We start from the raw sequence: 22,994 nt of genomic DNA on the forward strand, positions 1-22,994 counted from the left end.
GCACCGGCTGCTGCAAGGATCCAACAGCACATGAGCGGTGTGTTGTAATGGTATCCGGTAACATTTCGCTAAAATTCTCTAATATCCGGTATCCAACAGATGCATCGCAGGCCAGTCGCATATCGACCCGATTCTATTGATGATTGCTGCGTACAATAGGTTGGGCCAACTTCGTGCTTTGAGAACACAGAGAAACCTTGAGAACGCACATGCGCTGAGTGACTGCGCGTCTGAACAGACTCTGACTGGGTTTCCTTAACTGTCTTTATTAACCGATAGCACTGCCTTCCGCGCTGTTTTCTAAGATATATATGAAAGCAACGCCCCCTGCATCAACCAATCGGCACTCAAGGGGCGAATCAAAACAAGCGAATGATGATTCCGTATGATAGCACCAAGTTTAATCGCAAGCGAAAATAACGGCGGTATTCGAAAAGCGTTTCTTTACGCTTGCCGCTTGCCAAGTGCCATTCTGAATTAACAGTTTGCTTTGCTGTCCAGTCGTGAATGCCAACACTGCTCCCACCGTGTCATGCTGTCAACGATATACACGTATTAGGCGTGACTTCATCCCACTTGTGGTACTTTACGCTAGCCTTTCTTTCACGTGTCAAGAAAGATCTCGGAGAGTTCTAGCCCTAACGTAGCACTCCAATTCAGCTAACCCGTCTTTTCACAATCACTCGCTTACACCTGCTAATGCAAAGATTACAAGAAGAGCCGCGCAAGTCGCTCGTAAGTACCGCTTCAATCCGCGGATAGGTGTGAAATCTCGAAGGCACGACCCCGCGACAATTTTTCCCGTCCATTTCTCTTTGTCAGCACCGCCGCGCTCAGCGTCTCCGTGACAACGACACACCTGAGCCACCTTCGAACATCCGCGTATTTTGTTCCCTTTTCCTGTTTTTATAACCCCGTCGCGTGTTTACCACAACCAGGCGACTCCATTTGCCTGCCCATTATATGGACGAACTGACAGGAACGGATGTCACATTAGAGCTAACAGCAAAATCCCATAGCAAGCAGAGCGGGAGTGAAAAAAAAAATAAAAAGGCAGAAAGAGGTTAGCGTAGCTAGCTACAGTCGGCACCGCTCTGAACTTTCTCTGAACAAACAACAAGTGCTCGCGCGGCTCTCCAACACACAGAGCTCAGCCCCGGAGCCGCCGCGGCAAGCCGCCAACGGGGGACGTATCGTAAAATGTGATGGGGCGAGCGGGACCCTCTTCCTTTTGGTGGCTACCGCACAGGTGCTTGGACGGCCATTCATCGGCTCCTGGATAATTACCGGCCCCAGAGAAGCGCCGCCGACGCCGCTTGCCGAAAAAGAAGCCAACCAAGGAAAGGCCTGCAATAACAAAACAGAAAAAGAACGCGGAGCAAAACGACATAACCAGCCCGAAAAACGCGATTGAAACGCTCCCTAACCCAACGAATGAAGAAGAGAAAGAAGAAGGACGAAGAGAGCGGACATGGAAAGAAAGAAAGAAAAAAAGAGAAACGAAGAGGAGGCGGTAGAAGGAACGCCGCCGCCGTTCACTTTTCAATGCCTGCATGCTCGCATTCAAAGCGGGTGCACGAGCAGACCTGCAAGCAGCAAGGGCGGCCCTCTTTCTGGGGCGGCAAGGAGAAGCCGACGCGCACCGCGGTCGAGACACGCGCGCCACACTGTCTGTCGGCGGAAGAAGGCACGGGCTGGTGGCGCTCGTGATCCTCTTCTTATTCTTCCGCCTCCTCCTCCTTCACCTGTTGTAACTTTAGTGCTCTTATTTTGACATTATTCCCAGATTTTTTTTTTTACCGCTACGTCGCGTGCCGTTTGGACGACGGCGTTTTTTACGTTTCACCTCGCCTATATCGCTTCTTTCCTTTCCTTTAATGCTGTCCCCCGCGGTCGCGCGAGCCGCAGCCGCGGCTGCCGAGGCAGCGACGCCCGGACATCACACGCGCCGCAGCACGCCAGACCCGTGGCCTCCGTGTTGTTGTCGTCCATGCCGAAGCCTAGACATGCATTACGCTTGGGTGAGTGAGGTTTCCCGTGTCCTGTCGCTAGGAATTAGGCTTAATCGGCGGTGATTTATTTCGGTGCTTGTTTATGCGTCACGTGGACAACAGGCGAGTAACGTGTAGCCGATGTTCCGTTAGGGTAACGGTGTAGATTTCGAGGGAAGGCGAGCGTAGAATGGGGCGGCAGAGAGTAAGGCGGACCGCTGAGTTTAGGAAGTCCACGTGGATACACAGTACGGCCGTAGATGGCGCGGTATATGTTTGATGGGGAATCAGTTAGTGCTCCCTTTGTGGACTGCAGTGGATGTATAGTCAGATACAACTCTAGTACAAAGCGGCTTCTCCCCGTCAAAGGGCCCCCTTCCAGCCAATGGCATCGGCCGATTATCATGAGCCTGCTAGCGTGGCAATGCAGGGAGTGGCAGATGAAAGGGATGGTACCCTCCCTCGATGATCGGGGATAATTCCCTCCCTGCATTGAAACGCTAGCAGGTGGATGGGAACCGGCCGACTTATTGGCTGGAAGGGGGTTCTTTGACGGGGAAAAGCCGCTTATCATCTCATTACTGGCGTTGGCCTGTCAATTGGACCATTACTACTCCCTGACATGGTACATGAAAACCGACGTGGATTGCTAACAAGACGTGCATATCACAGTTTACGAACCATCTATAGTCGGATGCAATTCAAGAACGAAGCAGCTTTTACGTCGTCAGAGGATCCCCTTCCAGCCAATGGCGTCGGCCGATTCTCACGAACCTGTTAGCGTAACAATGCAGGCAGTGCCAGATGAAAGGAGACAGTCCCCTGCCTGCATTGTCGAGCCGCTCCCTGCATTGTAATGCTAGCAGGTTCTTGAGAATCGGCCGAGGCCATTGGCTGGCGAGAAACGAGGTCCTTCGTTCGTGAGTTGTATCCCACTATGGGAGAAAACACGCACAAACCATCTCTTTTGTTTTGCCCGCGCAGGTCGGGAATAAAACTGAGGCATTACAACCATCTTTGCAAAAAATTTTGTGTGCAGTATCAGCCTCGCGTCGGTGATACTGATGCTTCGGTCTGTTTCGATCATTTGCATTTTTTGCACGGAGTCTTTGAGAGTTACTTTTTTTTTTTACACGGGTGTTGAAAAGGGACGAGACGCGGCGCTCCAGTTCAGGTGCACCTCGGTTGCGATCCAGAGTTCAAGGTGAGGCGATCGGGCCCAGGTATACACTAATCCGAAACGCATCGACGGCTAGAACTCGCCTCGTGTACGTAGCTCCAGAGGAGTACTTTTCGAAGATGTTATAACACGTGCACCGCTGCCTCCGCCACACGGGTAAACACCAGATCGAAACGCTCAAAGCTTTTTTTTTTTCTGCGCCCTCTTCACCTCTCCAGGCCCACACAATGGACGCGTTCCAGGGCGCTCGCCTTTCCTTTGTCATGGGCAACTCGAGTGCGGATTAGCTTCGGTCTTGCTCACGCGCGCGCGCGGGCCTCCGGAGGCGAGATTACAACCGCTTTTACACGCGCTTGAAGTTCAAGAGAAAGGCGAAGGAAGAGGGGGGGGGGGGGGGGGGGGGAGGCAACACGAACGCGCACACGCACACACACACACAATGCAGAAAGAAGCCAGAGCTAGGCATACGAGAGCCGCGCTGGAGCCACGCGCGAGCGCAGCTAAGACCTGTCGGTAGGTCTAATCTCGGCTTCCCGTGCAGCAGCAGCCGCCCGCCACGGGGCTGGCGGTACACAGCGCGCTGCACACTCGCACAGGCGCGCTCTCAGACACGGGCCATCTGGGTTTGCTTTCATCGGTTCGGCCGGTGTGCGCACGCTCGCTTTTTAATCCCCTCTCGGGGCTCGACACGCTCAGAGGCGTTAATTTGCCTTCCTCGGCGTGCGTGTGTGCCCCGGTGGCGACGACGAAGATCCCCCCCCCCCCCCCCCCCCCCCAAGCAACCGCCTCTCGCAAGAGTCTTCTTCAGAGCCTCTGCCCCTGCAGCAAGGGCACTACGTACGGTTGGCCATCGTCGCCGCTGAGAGTTTGTTGAGCGGATTCTCCACACCGGGCATCGGCGACGGGTGCGGGGGCGCGCTTGGCGGCGGCCGAAAGGAGCCGACGGACGGACGCGCGAACGTCATCGCCCCGTCGGCGCTGACAGGGCGCCCTCCTTGACAGGTCGAGTGCCGTGGGCTGGGCCGCGCACGGCAGACGTCCGGGCGCCGCTTTGCGTTTAGCCTTGACTCTTCGGGGGCTGCTGCTAGGTGTACGTAGACGCCTTCTGCGGCTCCCCCTTTTCCTTTCTGCTCGCGTACGGCGTGGACGGAGTCGGTGACTTCGCGTCTCCGATGACACGCCTGGGCGCGTGCAGGCGCGAGTCCTAGCTAGCGGGCGTGCAGAGGCGCTGCGCCAGATCTGGGACAGCTGGGCGCCGCGCGGGCAGTGATACGCAAAAATGTGTTTTCTCAGAGGCGATGCCTTCTTTGTACGCGTGCAAGTGCTACACGCTTCGAGGACTGCGCAGGTGACCGTGGCACTTACCATAGCGCGTCGCGCGCCTTTGCCTACACGGTGTAATAGGCAAAACTTGGCGACTTTTCGGGGGCAAGATGTGCGCAAGCGTTCAGCCATGCGTCAGAATAGAGACGAAGGGGTTCCACAGACAAACTGAGCAGTGTCACCACGAAAAAGCGCTGTGGTGGTGACATTAAGAGAGGACAACCATAAAAATCTCACAAGGAGTTTGAGAAAGTGTTGCGTCACAATGAGAGCATCACTCGCTTTGCTGTCTTCTATACGTGCCTCAATCTGTATAGCCTGTCATAGCTTGGTGCGCGATACTCTGTGGGAGTTGCAAGGCTATAGAGAGCTTAGATGAAGCCTTTCTACGCCTTGAAGCATTCACACGGCACAGTGCACAGCAGAGCCTAAGCCTCGCTGCATAAGGTGCGCCTGAAGCCTGGATTCGATACATCCTGTTGAATGCAGATTTCATATCGCCTCAGTGTACTCAAGGGAGTCCTACGTGCACAGAACGTGCCAAACATATTACATGGCCAGCAGCCGACAATGTAAGCAAAATTTCACGCGGTCGAGCTCGCTTCAACTACACAACTGCTTCGCAAGTTCATTGGCTTGCTTTCTGTAACTCGCAACGTCCGAAGAACTACACTCTGTTTCATACATAGCCTCCAACGATGCCAAAGTTAGCGCGCTTCTTCGCGCTGTCTATGTCCGCGCTCTAAAAGTAGTTCGCCATATGTCCACCGTACGGGCAAGGATTTGTCGTTCTTTTGACAAAGCTCAAATACCGCAACTAGCAACGTCCTGCACTTCGCTTTACTTCTTGCCATGTTTCCGTCCAGTCCATCATGGAGACCTTGAGGTGTAAGTGCGTCATGCGGCAGAGTGATACACGACTGGCACGCCAATCGCACTGACGACATATACACCCAAAAGGTAGTTCCCTATCAGCAAAAGTTGTGACGACAAGGGCGTCCGCAGAATTTTTTGCAGGGGGGGGGCCCCATTGGTTGTTGGCGCCGGAGGGGGGGGGGGGGGGGGGGGGGGTATGTTCGTAGCAAAAAGGCACTATTTGCGGAGTAAATTTATTTATTTATATACAAATAAAATAAATAAGTAAAATACACGCATGAAAGAAAAATTACAAACAGCAAATTAAAGCGAGGCTAGGAGAGATACATTGGAGTTTATCAACGAAGAAACAATTAAAATTAATAAAAATGCAAAAAGATACTATCACTTCGTGGAGAAGAGTGCTCAGTCTTGCTGCATACGGGTTCTCGACACACCCGGATTGATGACCAGCACACAGCACAATATGTTCACAAACACGCAACGACAGTCACTCAGTCAGTCTTCCTTGAACAGAAACTGTAGACGCCTCGGATTTTTCTGGGCGAATTGCGTGATGACACTGGTGATAAATTCATTTCTGTGCTTCATTACACGCTCTCGGTGCACACTCATCATACAAAGGCCGTCCAGTCTGTCGTTTGTCATCGTTGAGCGTAGCCACGTTTTCACTCTCCTCATTGTACTGAAGGAGCGTTCGACCGTACAGGTAGTAACTGGCAAAGCCAGAGCCACCTCAATGGCTTTTGCAACACCAGGGAAGAATGTCTTGGCCTGATGTAGAAGCTCGCAGTAAGTTATTTCTGATGGGTCCCCAGTTTTGTTGCACCACATCTCGTACCAAGAGATGGCCTCTTCCTTGAAGTTGTCGATGCCGTAAAAGCACTGGAGTTCTTCGGCGAGAACAGCGAACTCAACACGGCTCAAGTGCTTCATTTTTGATGGATGCAGCTGGAGAAGTTTGAAGCTCCTCTCATTGCTTTCAGAAAAGCGCCGAGCTAAAGAAGCAGTGAGGGAGTCCAAGTACGGCACATATATTGCCACACGGTAGTATTCCTCTGGCGACTGAATCCCGTAGTTGTCTCGGTGGGCCTGACGAGAGACTTGTCTTGGTACAAATATCACCACATTTAAGTGATTGGCTGCCTCCCTTGCTGCATTCATGATGTTAGAGAACTCCTCTACAGCGTTTGTCCGGTGGCCGCGAAAAATACGTTGTAGCTCAGTGATGTGGCCATGCACAGAATGGAAGTCCATGGATACACCTTGCAGAATGTTCGTAGCTGGTTCGAGCCGAGCGCTGTACTTCGCTACAATATGCAAGCAGACGATGAAAGATGAGCTTGTTGTTGCGCAGTAGAGGATGTGAGCTCGTTGTCTAGTTGCAGCGTTCGAGCATGATTCCGTGGACGCGAGCTGCTCGAGTGCTTCGACTATGGCCACGTAATGCTGAGAGAAGATCCTAATAGACTTGTACTTTGCAGACCATCTTGTCTCACACAGCATCGGAATGTTGGGCACCAATTTTCTCCGGAGCACGCTCTCGCGGAAGAAGTTTATGGTTTGTTTGATTATCCCAATTGTGTTTCGAATTTCAGAGACGTCGTTCAAATCGTTGATGACGAGATTTAGTTTGTGACTTGCACAGTGGAAAAATAGTGCCTTCGGGAACTGTTTTTGTATAATTTTGTTCACTCCAGCTTCTTTTCCAGCCATTGTAGAGCATCCATCGTACCCCTGTCCAACGAGGTTCGAAAGAATCAGTCCGACATTCGTCAAAAGCTTCAAGATTGCCGCGGCGATGCAAGCGGAGTTTAATTGCTCCAGCTCTACAAATCCCAAAAACTGCTCTCGAACGCACACTTCGACTTCCGCCTTGTCAATAAAGCGAACGCCTATAGACATCTGCTCTTTTCCTGAAATATCTGCAGTTTCGTCAGCAAGAACGGAAAAAGCAAACGCTTTGTTAGTTTCGGTAACTATCTGCTCTCTCAGGATGTCGCCACAGATTGTGATGATCTCGTTCTGGACGCGGACAGAAGTGTACTTGGCATTGCCAGCAGAAGAAGCGAAGTGCTCCTGAAGTAGAGTATCTCCAGCTTCTACACGAAAGTCAAGCAGATCATTGAAGACTCCACTATCGGACTGCTTGCCGCGAATCGGCAAGTCATGCGTCGCGCAAAAGACAATGGTGGAAACTATTGGAAATAGTTTCTCACGGTTCCTTTCAACTTGCGCGTGCAGTGCTCTGTTAGCTGCTTGCCTTTCATCACATCCATAAAGTTCTGTGAGGCCGTCATTGCCTCCTGGTGCCATTGGGATTTTACGTGATCCCTGCACGCCTCGTGCATTTTTCTGTAGTTACTGAAAGCGCGCACGATAAAACTACCTTGAGTACCCCGGTGAACACGCAGAGGAAAAATGACGCAAAAACGACAAAAGGCGCCTTTCGCTGTCGCTGAGTACGCAAGCCAGGGGGCGTAATCTCCCAGCCACTGATGTCGAAAAGGCCTCTTTCCAGGTGTTACATCCTTCTTAAAATCATATGTGACATTTGGCGACCATGGCTTAGTAAGAAGACGTAACTTCAAAAAGTCCGGTATGCCAGTGAGTTTAGCTTTGCCTAGAAACTCTCCTAAGTCATATTCTTGAGGCAAGTTATTTGTTTTCTTGATGTTGTCTCCGGACTTCGATCCCAAGCAAGGAGAAAGGGAATCGTTTCGGCTTACTGCGTGACCGGAGCTCGCTGGTGGAGTTCCTTCCATGGAGACGACGACGCCGGCTACTGTCCGGTGATGAAAGGTTGCATCGCTCTGGTCAAATCCGGACTTGAATCCCAAGAAAGGAGAAATGGAATCATCTCGGCCTGCGCTGCATCACCTGAACTCACTGTTGACAGAGTCCCTTCCATGGAGTCGACGACATCAGCTACTGTCCGGTGATAAAAGCTTGCATCACTCTGTTCAAATGCTACACCGTTGTCACATGTCACACCAGAATCTGCAGGGGCGCATTTGGATAATGCTTCGTCAGACAACCGCTGACGCTTGAAGAAGCGTCGAATATCCATCATTCGGGACCGCGCGAGACAAAGCTGGCTATGGAGTTCCTCGGGGTTGGTAGTGTTAAAAATATATACACATTGATTGGAAAAACGGTTGAATGCGTACGTTGAAAACAAAAAAATGACTATGTATGCAGCGAAAACTTATTTACAAGATAAATGCACGCTCGCAGCTTCATACACCTCGCTCCATCTTGCTCGCGCAACCGCACAGTCGAGTATTTGCACACACACTACTCGCCGCTCGTCGTTTTCTCGTCCGCTGTCTTGGTTGTTCTCAGCTTCGTTGACAACCGGCCAATAAAAACACCGAAGCACAAACAAAGAGGCGCGCACTGTTGTGCTCGGAGATCGGGACCAGGGTCTTCACCGCATTAGGACGAAGCAGCCAGACTACGGAGGGAAGCCTTCGGGAGGAATAGCAAAGCTGGAAGGTTTATTTTACATTTTGTACAGTAGCACGGAGACCAAAGTCAGAAAATGAGGGAGGATGATCTGGCACCCCACAGATTGCTGCTTAAATGCAGTTCAGATTCCCCAGGTACCCAGGTAGGGAATCTGATCTCGGGTTGAGCGTCCAATGGGCTGCTAGCGTCTTCTTTGGCTCCGCCCTCCCCACGTGACGGCGCACACCGCACAGACACACACATACACGGGCAAGGAGGAACTTGGCGTCTCTGAGTCGCGAACTGTTTTCCCAGGCCCAAAGGTCGTTTGCTGCTGAGTGACGATCCTGATCGATGGGGGCGCGAGCGCTGACCGCTCACACCGGTGAACTCTTCAGTTCGGTGGAAGGGACAAATCAGCCGTGTCGCCCCTCGGCTTTGTCTGCTGCCCAGGGCGCACGCGGGTAATGAGTTAGCGGCGCCGCCGCCCCGCCGTCGTCGCCACTGGGTCTCGTCGGTCAGTCCACGGGCAGACCGGGAGAAGCACCGCGCTCAGCCTTCCCGGCGAAGGGATTAGACGTCTTTGTGTACGCCGACGCCGTCGCCAGTAGCTGCCCCACGCAGTGTCTCTTTTGTCTCCCCCGGACAGCAGCGCTTTCCGTCGCAGTAGCCTGATGACGCCGGTCTGGCTCGCCTGTTTCCGCTGCCAGTCCCCAGGAACGCAGTCCGGCACCAGAGCCGCATTCAGCATCGCCGGCGAAGGGGATTAGAGCCTTTGTCCCCGCAAACGCCGAGCCAGAAGCCGCCTCCAGGCCAGCTTTTCCTTGCGTCTTCTCCGAGAAACAGCAGCGCTTTTGGCCGCATACCTGATGACGCCTGACTGTCTCGCCGTTCTCCGCTGGCTGGGCCTCCGATCATTACAGCACACGCAAGGAACGCCGCGCGACTTCCGAGGGGAAGGGACACTCGCCACTCCGGTCGGAAAATTTGTTTTGTGTGTTTTTATGAGGTTCAGAGCCCCAAAACGACTCAGGCTATGAGGGACGGACGGTCTCTTTACCATGCACTGACATCGCACAGTACATGGGCGCTGTTGGGATTTGAGGCCCAGCCAGAGGTGACAGGCGAGCCAGGCAGGCGCCATCGGGCTGCCTTGATCAAAGGCGCTGGTTTCCGGAGAAGACGCAAGGAACGCTGGTGTGGGGGCGCCTCTGGAGACTGCGTCGCCGTGAACAAAAGCAGCTAATCCCCTTTGCCGAAAATTCTGAAAGCGGCGCTTGTACCGAACTGCGCTCTCCCGTGGATCGGAGGAGACAGCGAGCGGCGGCGGCGCCAACTCATCGCCCGCTTGCCCCTGAGCAGTCCGACAAAGCGGGGATGGACACGGCTGATTTGTCCCTCCCTCCTGAAGAATTCATCGGTGGCCGGGGTGTGCACTGTCTGCCTCCGTGTCGCTATCTCTCTAGAGATCAAAGAAACAGGCACACATCTCAAGACGGCTCGAAACACATGCTCGCCGGTGCCGCTGTATGTCTGCAACGACGCGTCCCCGGACGCGGCACTTTGCAGATGTGACCCAAAGCGTGGACGCAGGGCCGCTTTTACTCTTTTGGCTGAGCGCACCGCCGCCCCTGACGTGCGGCCATCACTCACGGTTCGAGTGAGTGATTTTCCAGGGGGGTGCAGCCGCCCTCCTTGCCCCCCCCCCCCCTCCGGACGCCCATGTGTGACGATCGAGGGTTCAATAACCGAACGCCTGCCTGCGTTGTTCCTGACTTGCAATGCCAAACATGTCGCCTTATACTGTTCCGTTATTTCGTGAAAACACTCACCGAGACTTCGGAAGTACAAGTAATACGTGGCGGAGTGATGTGCTCTTGCGGGCACATATTTGGGCACTTTTGTTTTGTCAGCCCATAAACTGTCTGCAGGCATTTTCCGGTCAAGTTTACAGAATGTCTCTCGACTGTCTATGGCTTTATGACTTTGCAACTTTTGTAGAATTTTGTTCGTTGATCACAAGAGGCAATTTCTGCAGACTGCCCGTCGACAGCTTGAAAGGCTGTGCACGGATGTCCCATAGACTTACGACCTGACATTTTCAGTAGACTCTCGCCTGTAAGCAGCGTATAGTGCATATCTCTATAGAGGGGTTTGCTACAGGCAGTCACACGCCCACATACTTGTTTAACGTATTAGGGTCTAAAGAAATAAGATCTAAGTAGTCTACACGCGAACCATCAGCCTGTACTCGTTCATGGCTAAGCAGTCATCATGCACAGGTGAAGTACAAGCTGACTTCCTTGAGGTCGGCTCACTCGTATATCTAAGCAACAGGAGCGTAACCAGGATTTCACTCGGTCCCAAGCAAGAATCTTGTGAAGCCTCGGCGCAGCTCGGGTTAGTTCGTAGGAGCGTCGCGCCAGCTGTAGCCAACAGGTTGGTGACCTTGAGGGTGACCTTGGCCATACCTAGCATAGCGACAGCTCATGCATATACAAAAGAAATATTGCCGCGAATTGGTTTCGAATCCATGTCGGCGCGATCAGACCAGCTTCGCTGGCCAAGAGAGCACTATGGTGTCGCAGCAGCCGATCACGCCTCGTGTTAAACTGCGACACACTCTCGCGCCGTGCATTGCACATGGTCGTCTTCGTCAACTTCCCTCCGCGGTGCGAATAAATCAGATGAGCTTAACCGAACGGAGCTTAACCCGAGTCTAATGTCGCCAGACCTGCCGACAACTCAGCAAAGCAAAACCATGAGCCAACCATTTCGCACGTCTACTCGATTTAACTACGTTAAAACCCTACCACTTTCTTTTCTTGAGAGGCCTAAAGTAACTTTCTATTCTTGGGGAGGGGGGGGGGGGGGTAATCCCCCCCCCCCCCCCCCTTATTCGCGCTTTGCAAGCCAGTCGAGCTGGTCGCTACGTGCTATACACCTCCGCGGCCGTCTTCGCTTATTCCACTGTATGCAGCCAAAATACTGCCTCTATATTTATTTTCTTGCCCATTGTTTTCTTCTGTTCTTTTTCGACAAGCTCCTTCTACAAGTTCTTCGACGGCGTGTCCACGCAGCGGCGGTGGCATCCATGGAAGCTTGTTCGCAGGAGTTCCAGTTCGACTGACAGCGCTTGCGTCCTCGCTACGAGGCGCCTCTTAGGCGACCCTGCTGCACAACGACCCGGGCCACAAATCCAATCGGCAAACAGCGGCGCCCCGTCCCCCCTTTCCTTCTCCACCTTCACGTCTACTCTGCCTTCGCGGAGGCCCACTGATTTACGCTTTCGAAACACTCTTCGAGAACAAGGGGCAGACAGGCACGCAGCCGGCCACACCAAGAGCGGAGGCATGGAGAGGAGGAGGGCCGTATATACGTGCCTTTGCGGTAGTTTCCACCCGCGCACAGAAGGAGAGTAGCCTCGGACGCAGCGGAAGCAATCGTCGTTGTTTATCGGGTATACATTAAAACTTCCCGCTACGCTCTGTTTCTGCACGACGACGAAAAACCACGGAAGAGAAAAGAAAAAGAAGAAAAGAGGATAACTGTCGGACGCACGCTTATACGCTCTTTCTTTCTCTCTCTATCTGTCTCTCTCGGAGGCATGCGTGCTCTTCTTTTTCTGTCTTCTGTTCCCCCTTTCGTTCTTTCCTACGAAGTCCAAGCGTCAGCCCTCCTTGCTTCATTCACCCGCAAGCGGAGGATCTGACCGCCACCAACGTTGAAAGACCCCCGAGCGAACCAAGCCTTTGCTGCCCGCGCGCCTGCTGCTGCGGCTGCTGTATACAACGAACGGCGCGAGCTTTATACGTTTGGCTCGCGCGACGCTTTTTGATGTGTTTGCACTGCCTCCCTCGTGGTGCGCGTAAAAGAAAGGATGGAAGGGAGGGAAAATGTACGAGACAGGCCGCGGCGAAAGGTTATGCGTAAGGATGGGGCGGACATCGTTATGTTTTGGGCGGGCAATCAATATTTCTTCTTTCAGAGTGGGTCCTTGTCGAGGCGAAAGAAGTGCACGTGGAAGAGTATACTATATGCACCCCTCCCAAGAGGATTTTTTTACTCCGTCCCGAAATATATTTCCGCGTCCGTAAACGCGCTCACATGTATAGTATTCACGTCAGTAGTGCCAGGCACGCGAACAAGGAGTGCTTGTTGAGAACCCTGGCCTTTGCGTAAAACGTAATAGGCTGTCGTTCTTATATATATATATATATATATATATATATATATATATAGGCGGAACTCGTAGGTCGATCGAAACAAAGGTGCAGCGGTCAGTACGGTATAATGTCGTTACAGATGAAACGGGGCTGCACCATCCCTAACAAACGAGCCATCATCCCTATATAGAAGCAGCGAACATACATTTAGTTTCTTTGTTCATTACGTATTTTGGCGTAAGCTTTGGATTTCGCAAACGTTGCCTAGCGTAATATTCGCCTGCGAGTCCCCAAATCCAATTGCCGGTAAAACACACCGATGATAAGCACTTCAGTGGGCCCCGGACGTTTTGGATCACAAATATACTGCATGCGCAGCGTATGCATCAGTTTTCTCTGTAAGCGTGCGTGGGCGGGCATGTGGCGTTTGTTACTTGAGAAATCGCGGGAGCGACCTGTCCATAAGCGTGTGGTAAATGAGTGAAAAAAAAAAAAGAAACTGTTTATGTGTGTGTCTGCAGTGTGGTATTGTATATGGGGTTCAACTTCTCAAAGGAAATCATGTGAGGGACACCGTAGTGGAACGCTCCGCTCCGGATTAATTTCGACCACCTGCGGTTATTTAACTACGTGCGCGTGCGCCCGCGCGTGTGCGTGCGTGCGTGTGTGTGAGCGTGGGGGGGGGGGGGGGGGGGGGGTCGCGAACACGGGGATGAAAGCCAGAAATGATATTTCGCCCAACGAGCGCTAAACAACACCAACTCAAAGTGCGACAGGTACATCGTAGTGAGGAAGATAGTACCGACGACAAGGCTTGACCACTCCTTGGCATGGGATTTTGTTTCTGCACGTTTATACACAAGTGATTTAACTCTAATTATAGAGCGTATGACGACTGAGGTACAGTATGAAGCAAGTTCCGATGCGCATACTTTATTCTTTGTATCACTAGCGTATATAATTAATTGCTGGCGGAGCGTACACAAAAGACGCTGATGAAGTCAGAGGCTCTCAATCTCACTGAAGCTTACACACAAGGCAGCACAAGCTCTTATATAATTTACCACACCGACATCGTAGCTACTAAATCCATCTACGGACAAATTTCGCCTGCACGAGGCAGCACGTACCACTCACGCCGCTTTACAAAGCTCGCTTCTCACAGTTCGCTTCTTGCGAACTTCTGGCCTGCATGATAGGCTGCGACTTTAACGAGCGCTGACTTTTCAGAGTGACTTTATTTTTCTGCTACTCTCCTTTCTCTTTCATTTTCTTTGTTCCCTCACTCCTTTCTCCCCGTGTAGGGTAGCAAACCAATTATTGTTCCGGTTAACCTCCCTGCCTTTCCTCTGCTTCCTCCTCCTCCCTACAAAGCGGCACGCTGTTTATATCAACTTTATTCTTTAGCAGGAAGGGCTTATATATGCGACTACAGAACGACACCGTCGAAATAAAAGAAAGTAGAAAAAAAAACACCAGAGACGGCAGCAGTAGTAGCAAGTGCATGTAATGTGGGTCTTCAAATGACGCCCGCAAATATATCCGCAGAACAAGTCACGGGGCTACCGCTCGAACGGGTGCGACAACTGCACACACTCGTGCACACGTACTACACGCACGCATAGGGGCGCGGACAAGGGAACCTGAACACACGCACACACACGAGCAGTGGGTGAGCACGCGTACGGAGAGAGCGCGTCTGTCACCGCGGCGTCAGGGACGCGAGAGGGAGGTTGCTCGGCACACAGCTGCCGCACGCGTCGCAGTGGGCTGCGTGCGTCGCTCGTTCGGGGCACAAAAACAAATCGTGACTTGTCCCTCGGCGCTCACGGCGGCACCTGCCAAATGAACACTGCCCTAATGAGGACACACACATGTTCGACTCCCGCCCTCGCGCGACACGCTCATACGCGACGCTTAGGCCCGCGAGCGCGCCTCTGTAAATGTCGGCCACGGGTCGACTCGCGCGTCGCTTTGGTTTTATCTTTACGAGCTGAGCGACGACGACACGGTGAAGAAAAAAGAAAATGCGAACAGCCTGCGCGCAGCAGCAGCAAGCGCAACTTGTGTGCGTGCGCAGTTAATTTGCACTTACACGACATAACTTACCCTTATATATACTTCCGTCTTTCTCTCACCACCCCCCCCTGTTTTGTCTTTCGCTTGTTAGTTTCGTGTGCGCTCGTTTATTGTGTGGTCGACCTTATTGCTCAGTGTTTCGTGGAAAAGTGTGGCCCAATTTTACTGGTGCATGCACTGCACAGTTTGATCTTTTATCTCTCACTCCCTCTATTTCTTTCTACTTCCGTCGCCTTTTCAGAGCACTGCCGTTATCTCGCGCATGATGAGAACACCGTCGCAATGGCAAAGGTGTTAAATGTCAACCGCCTAGCACTCTCAAGCGCCCAATAGATACTTTTAGCATAACGCGTACCGCGTACTGTTAGCCGCCACTGCGCATGCGCAGATCGCTGAGGACGCTAGATGGCACCACGTTCCCGTCAACACCGCGCCAGCCTGCTGGATGGATATCTACAAGACCTCAGCGGGCAAGCAGTGGTAATGGAGATCAGCGAAAGTTGTTAGTTATGGGGCTGTAGGTGATGGCTGTGAAACTTGTGCTGCGCAGGGGCGCAGCGGAGAACGTAACCACGGCTTAATTAACTAGTGATAGCTAGTTTGTGGTCAATCATGTGTACACCAAACACAAAACAAGGAAGCATTGCAAGTGCTGAGAGCAGTTTGAAATCCTACCACAGGGTACTTAAATTATGACGTCTTCGTCGCAGTGCACAGACTACCGCAGTGAAACAAGCTTTACAGATAAACAAAACACAACTCTCGCAAGTGGGTGCACAACTCTGGAGGCACCGCAACCGATGGATGGATATCTACAACACTTCACTCATAGTGGAATTAGCGACTGCTGTAATGAGTAATTACGCACTTGACTGAAAACTTCACTCTGTGCCCTGCAATAAAGTTTCTCACCTGACATCAAGACTATTTGTGTCACCATGTACACATCGTTACGGAGAACTGAAGGGTCTGCCGTGATGCCGATTTTTTTTCTTTATAATCTCGTTCACACCAGTGTATTGATGATGAGTGCCAAAATTGCGAAACATCAGAAAAAGGAAGATTTTAGTTTCGCTTAAACCAATTCTTGGTTTGGTTTTTGGGGTTTAACGTCCCAAAGCAACTCAGGCTATGAGGGACGCCGTAGTGAAGGGCTCCGGAAATTTCGACAACCTGGGGTTCTTTAACGTGCACTGACATCGTACAGTACGCGGGTCTCTAGAATTTCGCCTTCATCGAAATTTAACCGCCGCGGCCGGGATCGAACCCGCGTCTTTCGGGCCAGCAGCCGAGCGCCGTAACCACTAAGCCACCGCGGCGGGGGACCAATTCTTGCTATGCATTCGTGAAAAACAGCTGTTTCTCGCGTGAACCGAAGAATATTGGACCACTGCAATTGTTGACCGCCTTCTCCCTCTCTCTGTTTCTCTCCAATGCAGACGTAGCGCACTCGACGGCCAACAGCAGCAGCGGAGGTCCCGTCCAAGCGCAGCCGCAGTGCCTGCCGGCCGACCTGAGCCTGCCGTCCAAATCGCGAGCCGTGGCCCCGTCGCCCGCGGCGCTGCTCGCCTTCCGCAAGGCCCCCGCCGCCTCCTCGGCACCCATGGCTCCCGCCGCAGCCGCGGGTCCCTTCGGCGGACCTTTCCCGCTGGGTGGCCCGCTGCCCCTGCTGCCAGGCTTCGCCATGGCGCCCTTCGCGCCCTACCCGCTGCTCTTCCTGGCCGGAGCCAGCGCCGCGGCCCACAAGGAGGCCGCCGGCGCCCAGCTGTCGCCTGCCGCGCCCACGGTGCGCGGGGCGTCCTCGGCAGCGAGCACGGTAAGCGGCCACACCGCTTTTCCCCGGAGAGGCGGGCTTAACTGAGCGGACAGTTGAACGGGATCGTGAGGGAAAGCAGAGATGTAGTGGAAAGGGGGTGAAAGAAGTGCTCCTGGTCCAGGGCTTGGGTGGGCGGTTTGAACTATCCGTTTGTGCTCAAGGCCATGACGTGGCAACTCACCTTATGCTTGCTCACTTCAGACTACTCTGCGGGATTTGCGCATGGGGCTCGTATGTAGAGAGATATATATTGGGCTGAATTAGGTTCCCTGATAACTTTAAGGAAATCGGTGGTTATTTTTTGATGAGGACCGAAGCTCGTCAGAACAGGCCCTACCCTTCGTATGACTCTCCGAGGTTATAACGAGATATCTACATTTACTTAGGTCGAACCCAAAGTTTCGAAGAGCATCAGAGCGATCCAAAGTGTGCCGGTCTTAACACGGGTTCAAGTGGAATACCAAGCCGGCTTAAAACGAGTTTGCGCTCTTCTAAGGGTGACGACTCGTGCATATATTTGCGCGCTATAACAGTTAAGGCGACCTCTCGCACGAACGCAGTAGTTACACAAGTGGCGCATTTTCTTTTCCCGCACAGCGCACCACATCGTCCAGCGCCAACCACTCGCGACCGCGGGGCAAGTTCGACTTCTCGCGGCTCGCCGAGTCCGCCACGTCGCGGGACGGCGAGGCGGACGCGCGCACTTTGCTGTCGGAAGGGCCGCACCACGAACGGACGCCGCGGCTGAGCCCGCACCAGCCGTCCGCCATGCCGCCGCAGCACCACCCGTCGGCGACGACGCAGCGAGGGCTGCTGGGACGGCCGCCGCCGGCCTTCCCTCTGCTTCCCTCCTACTACTCGCTCCAGGGCGCCGTCGGACCGCTGGCCGGGGAGCTGTTCGAGCGAAAGCCCGTGCGCGGCCGCGGCGGCTCGTCGCGGCCCAAGAAGGAGTTCATCTGCAAGTTCTGCCAGCGCCGCTTCACCAAGTCGTACAACCTGCTCATCCACGAGCGGACGCACACCGACGAGCGGCCCTATACGTGCGACATCTGCCACAAGGCGTTCCGCCGGCAGGACCACCTCAGGGACCACAGGTGAGGAGCGGGCTTCCTTGACGACGAGGCTAGTAGTTAGCGATCTCGATAATCAGTGAAGAGCCCCATGTGGTTGAAATTAATTTGGGACCCTCCGCTACGGCAACTCTTACTATAGCCCTCTTTCTACCAGCTCCTTCGTCAAATTCCCACAGGCGCGTGGCGGGTGCCCACCCTCAGTAAGCAGTTCCTGTGCTTTTCCGTCTCTACACAGTTATTATTACTAGTATTATTATTACTGTTGGCCGTACGCACGTATGCTTTGGATAAAAAAATCTCGAGGAGTGCAAATGACTCGAATTCCAACGAACCGCAAAAGAGAGTGCGCATTGTTTTGATGCAGGTTTGCGCGCTGTATCGTAGCTATAGTTCGTGAATTCTGCACAGCGGATAACCCCGGAACAATTTAATTTCTTGAGTTTCTTCGACAAAATATAGAACTTCCTGGCGCGGTATCCTACAGTTCTTACATCCGCAGACAAGGCGCACCTCCGCACCAATGTATTGCGTTAAGCAGTAAAGATGAATTCCGCCGTCGAGCCACCACGGGTGCTACTCTCGATGTGGGCCCTGGAGAAAAACATTGCAGCCTATTACGTCGACGAGAGCATAGTGCAAGCATGAAATGCATTGCAGCCTATTACGTCGACGAGAGCATAGTGCAAGCACGAAATGCATTGCAAGAAAGGCATAGCATATTCTAGGATGGCTCGCTCCCGAAGACGTTGACATTGGGCGGCGTTCCTCTGCTGGTTCGACGCCTTGAGCGGCAGTGGTGGTGGCCCGGAAGTTGTCCTGTACAATCTGCGCCGGAAACCCGTGGAACCTTCGCTTCGAGCCCCCACGACGCGCTCCCGCTCGCGGCGTGGCGGTTGCTTTAGCGTGCGCCACGCTGCACACCATTCCAACGGAAAAGTTCGCAAAGTTCGCTTCAAGTTCGCCCTCTGGTTTGGCGTCATGTTCGACCTGAGATTGATCGCGGTTCCCGGACGATGTTCGCCTCAGCTTGCCGAGAATGGGAGATAAACGCATTTCGTGCTTTAAAATACCGGCTCATAAGAGCATAATACAATGCCGTGTCGCGTTAGCGTCTGATATGGAAGGCTCCGCTGCTGGTTGGCTCCGAACGATCTGAAAACCACGTGCCAACTTAACTGCACCAAGATTACTGGGTGTGTAGAAACGGTTTAATGGAGTGCGTCTACTGGGAGAGTTCTGGCATGCCAAGGTATAGCTTGTTCGGTCGTTATTTAGCACGACGGCGTCCTACATCTTGGAGTTTTAACTGCCAGGCAGGCGTCAGAAATTTCAGAGTAAACAGGTAGCCTCTTCAACGAGGTAAAAGTGTCCGGCGCCTAGCCAGAAGGTCAGACAGTATTCATCCTCATGCTCACAAATGGCCGACGTGTGTCAGGAACCGATACAGCCTTTGTTAAAAATATAAAGCACACAAAGCGAGCGCAAGTGGGCTAATGATGCTGATGACGATGACAAAGATCCAATGCGCTCTGCAGCACCCAACATCATCACTTTCCGCGTAGGATTCTCGGTAAAAAAAAAAAAAAAAAGAAACGACCTACACCTTCGGTGGCATATTGAAGCAGATTATGTATGCATATCTAAGCGCACAACCTTGCGCAGATTAGCGAAACCTCCGAGTTCCCGCGCAAACAAGCAGACCACGCGCAAACGAGCGCATATGCATACATATGCCTGCTCAACGCGTCATCGTTAACCTCCTTCGAGACACTCTACAAGACGCATCGCCCTCTCGTGTAGGCCGACGTTATTAGAAGGGCGAGCAGATTGAATTTCAATTATCCGTTCGCGCGCGCGGGCAGCGCCCACCGCGTGTTCATATAGCCTCGCTATAAACAAGCCGACGAGGCGGGCGTCTGCCCGTGGGCGGTGCGCACACTGCGTGCGGGCATATATATATATACCGTATATATATGCGCTCGTGTAACTAAACTGCGTGCGTGCGCAGTTGGTGCAAGTGTTTCTCGCAGACGTCCCCAGCTATCATCACAGGCGTTAGCGTAGGTGTGTGCTTTGGCGGCAGCGTTCACGCGTGTGTACATGTGTTATACAAATGCTATATACGCGGGCAGCGTTCGTTTAAATTTCATTTTTCATGCGCGAACGCAGAAAAACGTGTGGTTGCTGCATGCACTGTTCGGAGTTCGCGGTGGAAAGCGCTCGATCGCTTTTGCGTTGAGCCCGAAAACACAAAAGTTTTAACCAGCGTGCCTGTGTAGCGCGAGACGAGCGTTGGCGTCACTGCGAATACTAATGACCTCATTGCAGATATCGCGGCGCTGGAAGGAAGGGGTTAAAGGGTGATAACGAACATATAAAAACGACTGAGAAGGATGCACACCGAAGGTGGCGTGGGAAACGCTACGCGCGCTTCGTTTGAGTGCGAGGCCATTTGTCGCGGGTTTATTTTTAATTGCCGGTTGCGATAGTTGTTACTTATTTTGGTTCGGGCGAAAGAAGACCGTTGCGTCAGGATTAGTTCTCGCGCAGACGACTAAGCGATAAAATTCGCAAAGTGCCATTTGCGCGATCCACCGAGGAAGAACAACCGTTTCGCCACGGTGCATCGTGGAGCAGTACGCATATTTTATTCTCTATATTGCCACCTGGTGCTCTCAGGTGGCGCATGAAATTGACGGCGTTGAAGTGTATCGCACGCAGAACGGCACTGAAAACGTTGAACATTTAGAACGTAGAAGCACAACTTGCAACCAAGCCAAGTTTCGCACCATTGGTGAGAAGTATTCCCATGCAGTTGCGTCATTTTAAAGAGCCCTGTTGCGTGGTTCTAGCTGAGGACTGTGCAGCCAGCAGCAGTTCAACTGGAACGGTCATGAGCAGGAAGGCACAGAACAAAAGCGTAGCTAGGCTAGCACGTCTTCTACTTTGAGGTGACGCACACTGGCACGCCGGCAGTACGTGTTGAGCTCATCGCACTGAGCGCTCGTGCCACGTGCAGGGTAGCACACGACGGAATGCTGCACAACACCCGTGATGACAAAATAATAGTCCCACGAGAAGTTTCTTTGTTGCGGCTGTCGGCACCACTGCTCCGTGTTGTGTTAGTCCAAAAGTCTCCCTCATGTGCGCAGTGAAGCCAGGTATTTCGGAGACGAGATCGAATGCCTCAGCGCGCCGTCTGCACCACGCCGGACGACAAACTCAAGGGCATGATTCAAAGTAGCCTTATTCCGCCGTATGGTGTTGGAAACAAAGAAGGTCCGCGGTCTACGTAGCATTGTGTCGCTGTTAAATCCAGAATTATAGGGTTCATCGACACACCTCGTGACAGCTCCGCCAAGAATGTACCACAAGAACCTCCAAATAAGGCAAGGTGGAACTTGGCGACAGTCCTGTTGTGAGCAAAAAAATCTGGCAGCGCAGAAGCAGTTTCCATTCGTAATGCAATGTCTTTTAGGATTATTTCGGTCGCGTTCCGATTGACATTTAGGGCACACAAGAGTTCTTGAACAAACTTCTCTTCATCATTTCGCCTGGCGATACGGGCCCGCCTAATGAATTTGTTAGTTTTCAGCACTTGGCAAAGCGCTGTTACTTTTTTTCTTGCTGATCTTGGTCGATTAAAACACTCAAGGAACGAACATGGATGCTGGAGGACAGGGCGTGAAAAAGAAGTCTGGCGCTCACATAGGAGACGCTGCCGATATTCATCTCGTCCAGCTCCACGGGGCAAGTTGCACTAGAAGCCAGACGCACCAGTGCCGAGAGGTAGAGCTCCGCAAAGTAGGGGAGCCGCACGCGGGTATGCCCATCGCCATGCCCAGCTTGTCTGCCAACGCTGTCCCTTCTGAGTGACCAGCTGGGAAGCGCGGAAGCACCACCTCTTTCAAAGTCTTGTTGGTGCGTAGCGCGTCACACAGGGTCAAGATGCCGTTGTAGCCTAGATCTCAGCCTGTGAAGTGCAGCTTTTCCAGAATGGTGTTCTGCGAGAGCGCCTCTGCCAAGCGCGCCATGCAGTAATCGGCAATTACTCCACGCAAGTGCAGGTTGAGCAGGCAGGCGTTCTTGGAAATTGCTGCGTCCAAAGCATCTCCGCAGCTAGCGTCAACTGTGCGGAAACCGACTGGCAGCGCCTTCAAGCAGGGGCTCACTTCAAGAGCAGCAAACAAGTCCTTGAGCGAACAGCTAGCTCTGTGCATGTACAGTTCTAATGTTGTCAAATTTTCGTTCTTTCTTAGAGCGTTAGATACGCCACAGACATTCCATGCCTCAGCTTGGAGTGAGTAAAAGCAAGCGCCTTGTCACTCGGCAACGTCTGAACCAGCCGAGCGTTCTCGTCCTGCTGCTGCCTACACAAAGAAAGCGCCACTCACTCACTCTTGGCGAGACACTGCAGGGCGTCGACCATGTCCCGCGAGAGCGTCGGCTGCGTGATATCACAATCCTGAGAGAGTCGGAGTTAGGATGAATCATCTTGACCAGCCCCGGTTCAAGCCTGTTGTCAGCAGTGGTAACCCTGATGCATTCGAGTCCACGAAGAATCGGCAGGTCTTGTTCCGGCAGGTAGCAGCAGTTTGTCACTGAGTACGCGTCAGGCACACCGGTCCGCACCTCGAGGCATCGTATGTTACTGAGGTTGCCCTGTTCTGGTGGCGGGCTCAAGAGAGTAGGGACACGTACTCCTCGTATAGTAGGGTTGTCGGGAAAAGCACAGCTCAGGACGTGCAATTCTTCGATGCATCTGTGACGTTCGACGAGCCACGAGGTCCCGCAGGCTGCCTGCTGTGCGCTAGTCATGGGGCACCTATCTACAGGTTTTTACGGAAGGTACTGAAGACAATTTTCCAGGACGGTACTCGATAAGTTCGTACGCAGTTCCGTACAGTGCTTTGTTCCATGGTTCTAAATCGTCCACGAGCCAGCAGCGTGAGAGCTTACCGATGCAGTACAGGCCCGTGTAAAGTCCACTCCCTCATTCCAGGCGTCGAGTATGGCTGCATAAACGCTGCACATGGCCAA

The 22,994-nt window shown here is 52.8% G+C and overlaps 1 protein-coding gene across 1 annotated transcript in view; it reads left to right on the forward strand.

Annotated features, from left to right (window-relative positions):
- The window catches only part of LOC149358243 (uncharacterized), a 161,843-nt gene that overhangs the window by 134,967 nt on the left and 3,882 nt on the right, over positions 1–22,994 (forward strand). Inside the window, exons 3-4 of the mRNA XM_089570298.1 lie at positions 16,505–16,881; positions 17,479–17,975. Coding sequence (XP_089426424.1) covers positions 16,505–16,881; positions 17,479–17,975 — 874 coding nt within the window. The remainder of the gene's footprint in view (positions 1–16,504; positions 16,882–17,478; positions 17,976–22,994) is intronic.

This window comes from Amblyomma mixtum, chromosome 2 (assembly GCF_055824585.1).
Source record: "Amblyomma mixtum isolate Tamu chromosome 2, ASM5582458v1, whole genome shotgun sequence".
NCBI lineage: Eukaryota > Metazoa > Arthropoda > Arachnida > Ixodida > Ixodidae > Amblyomma > Amblyomma mixtum.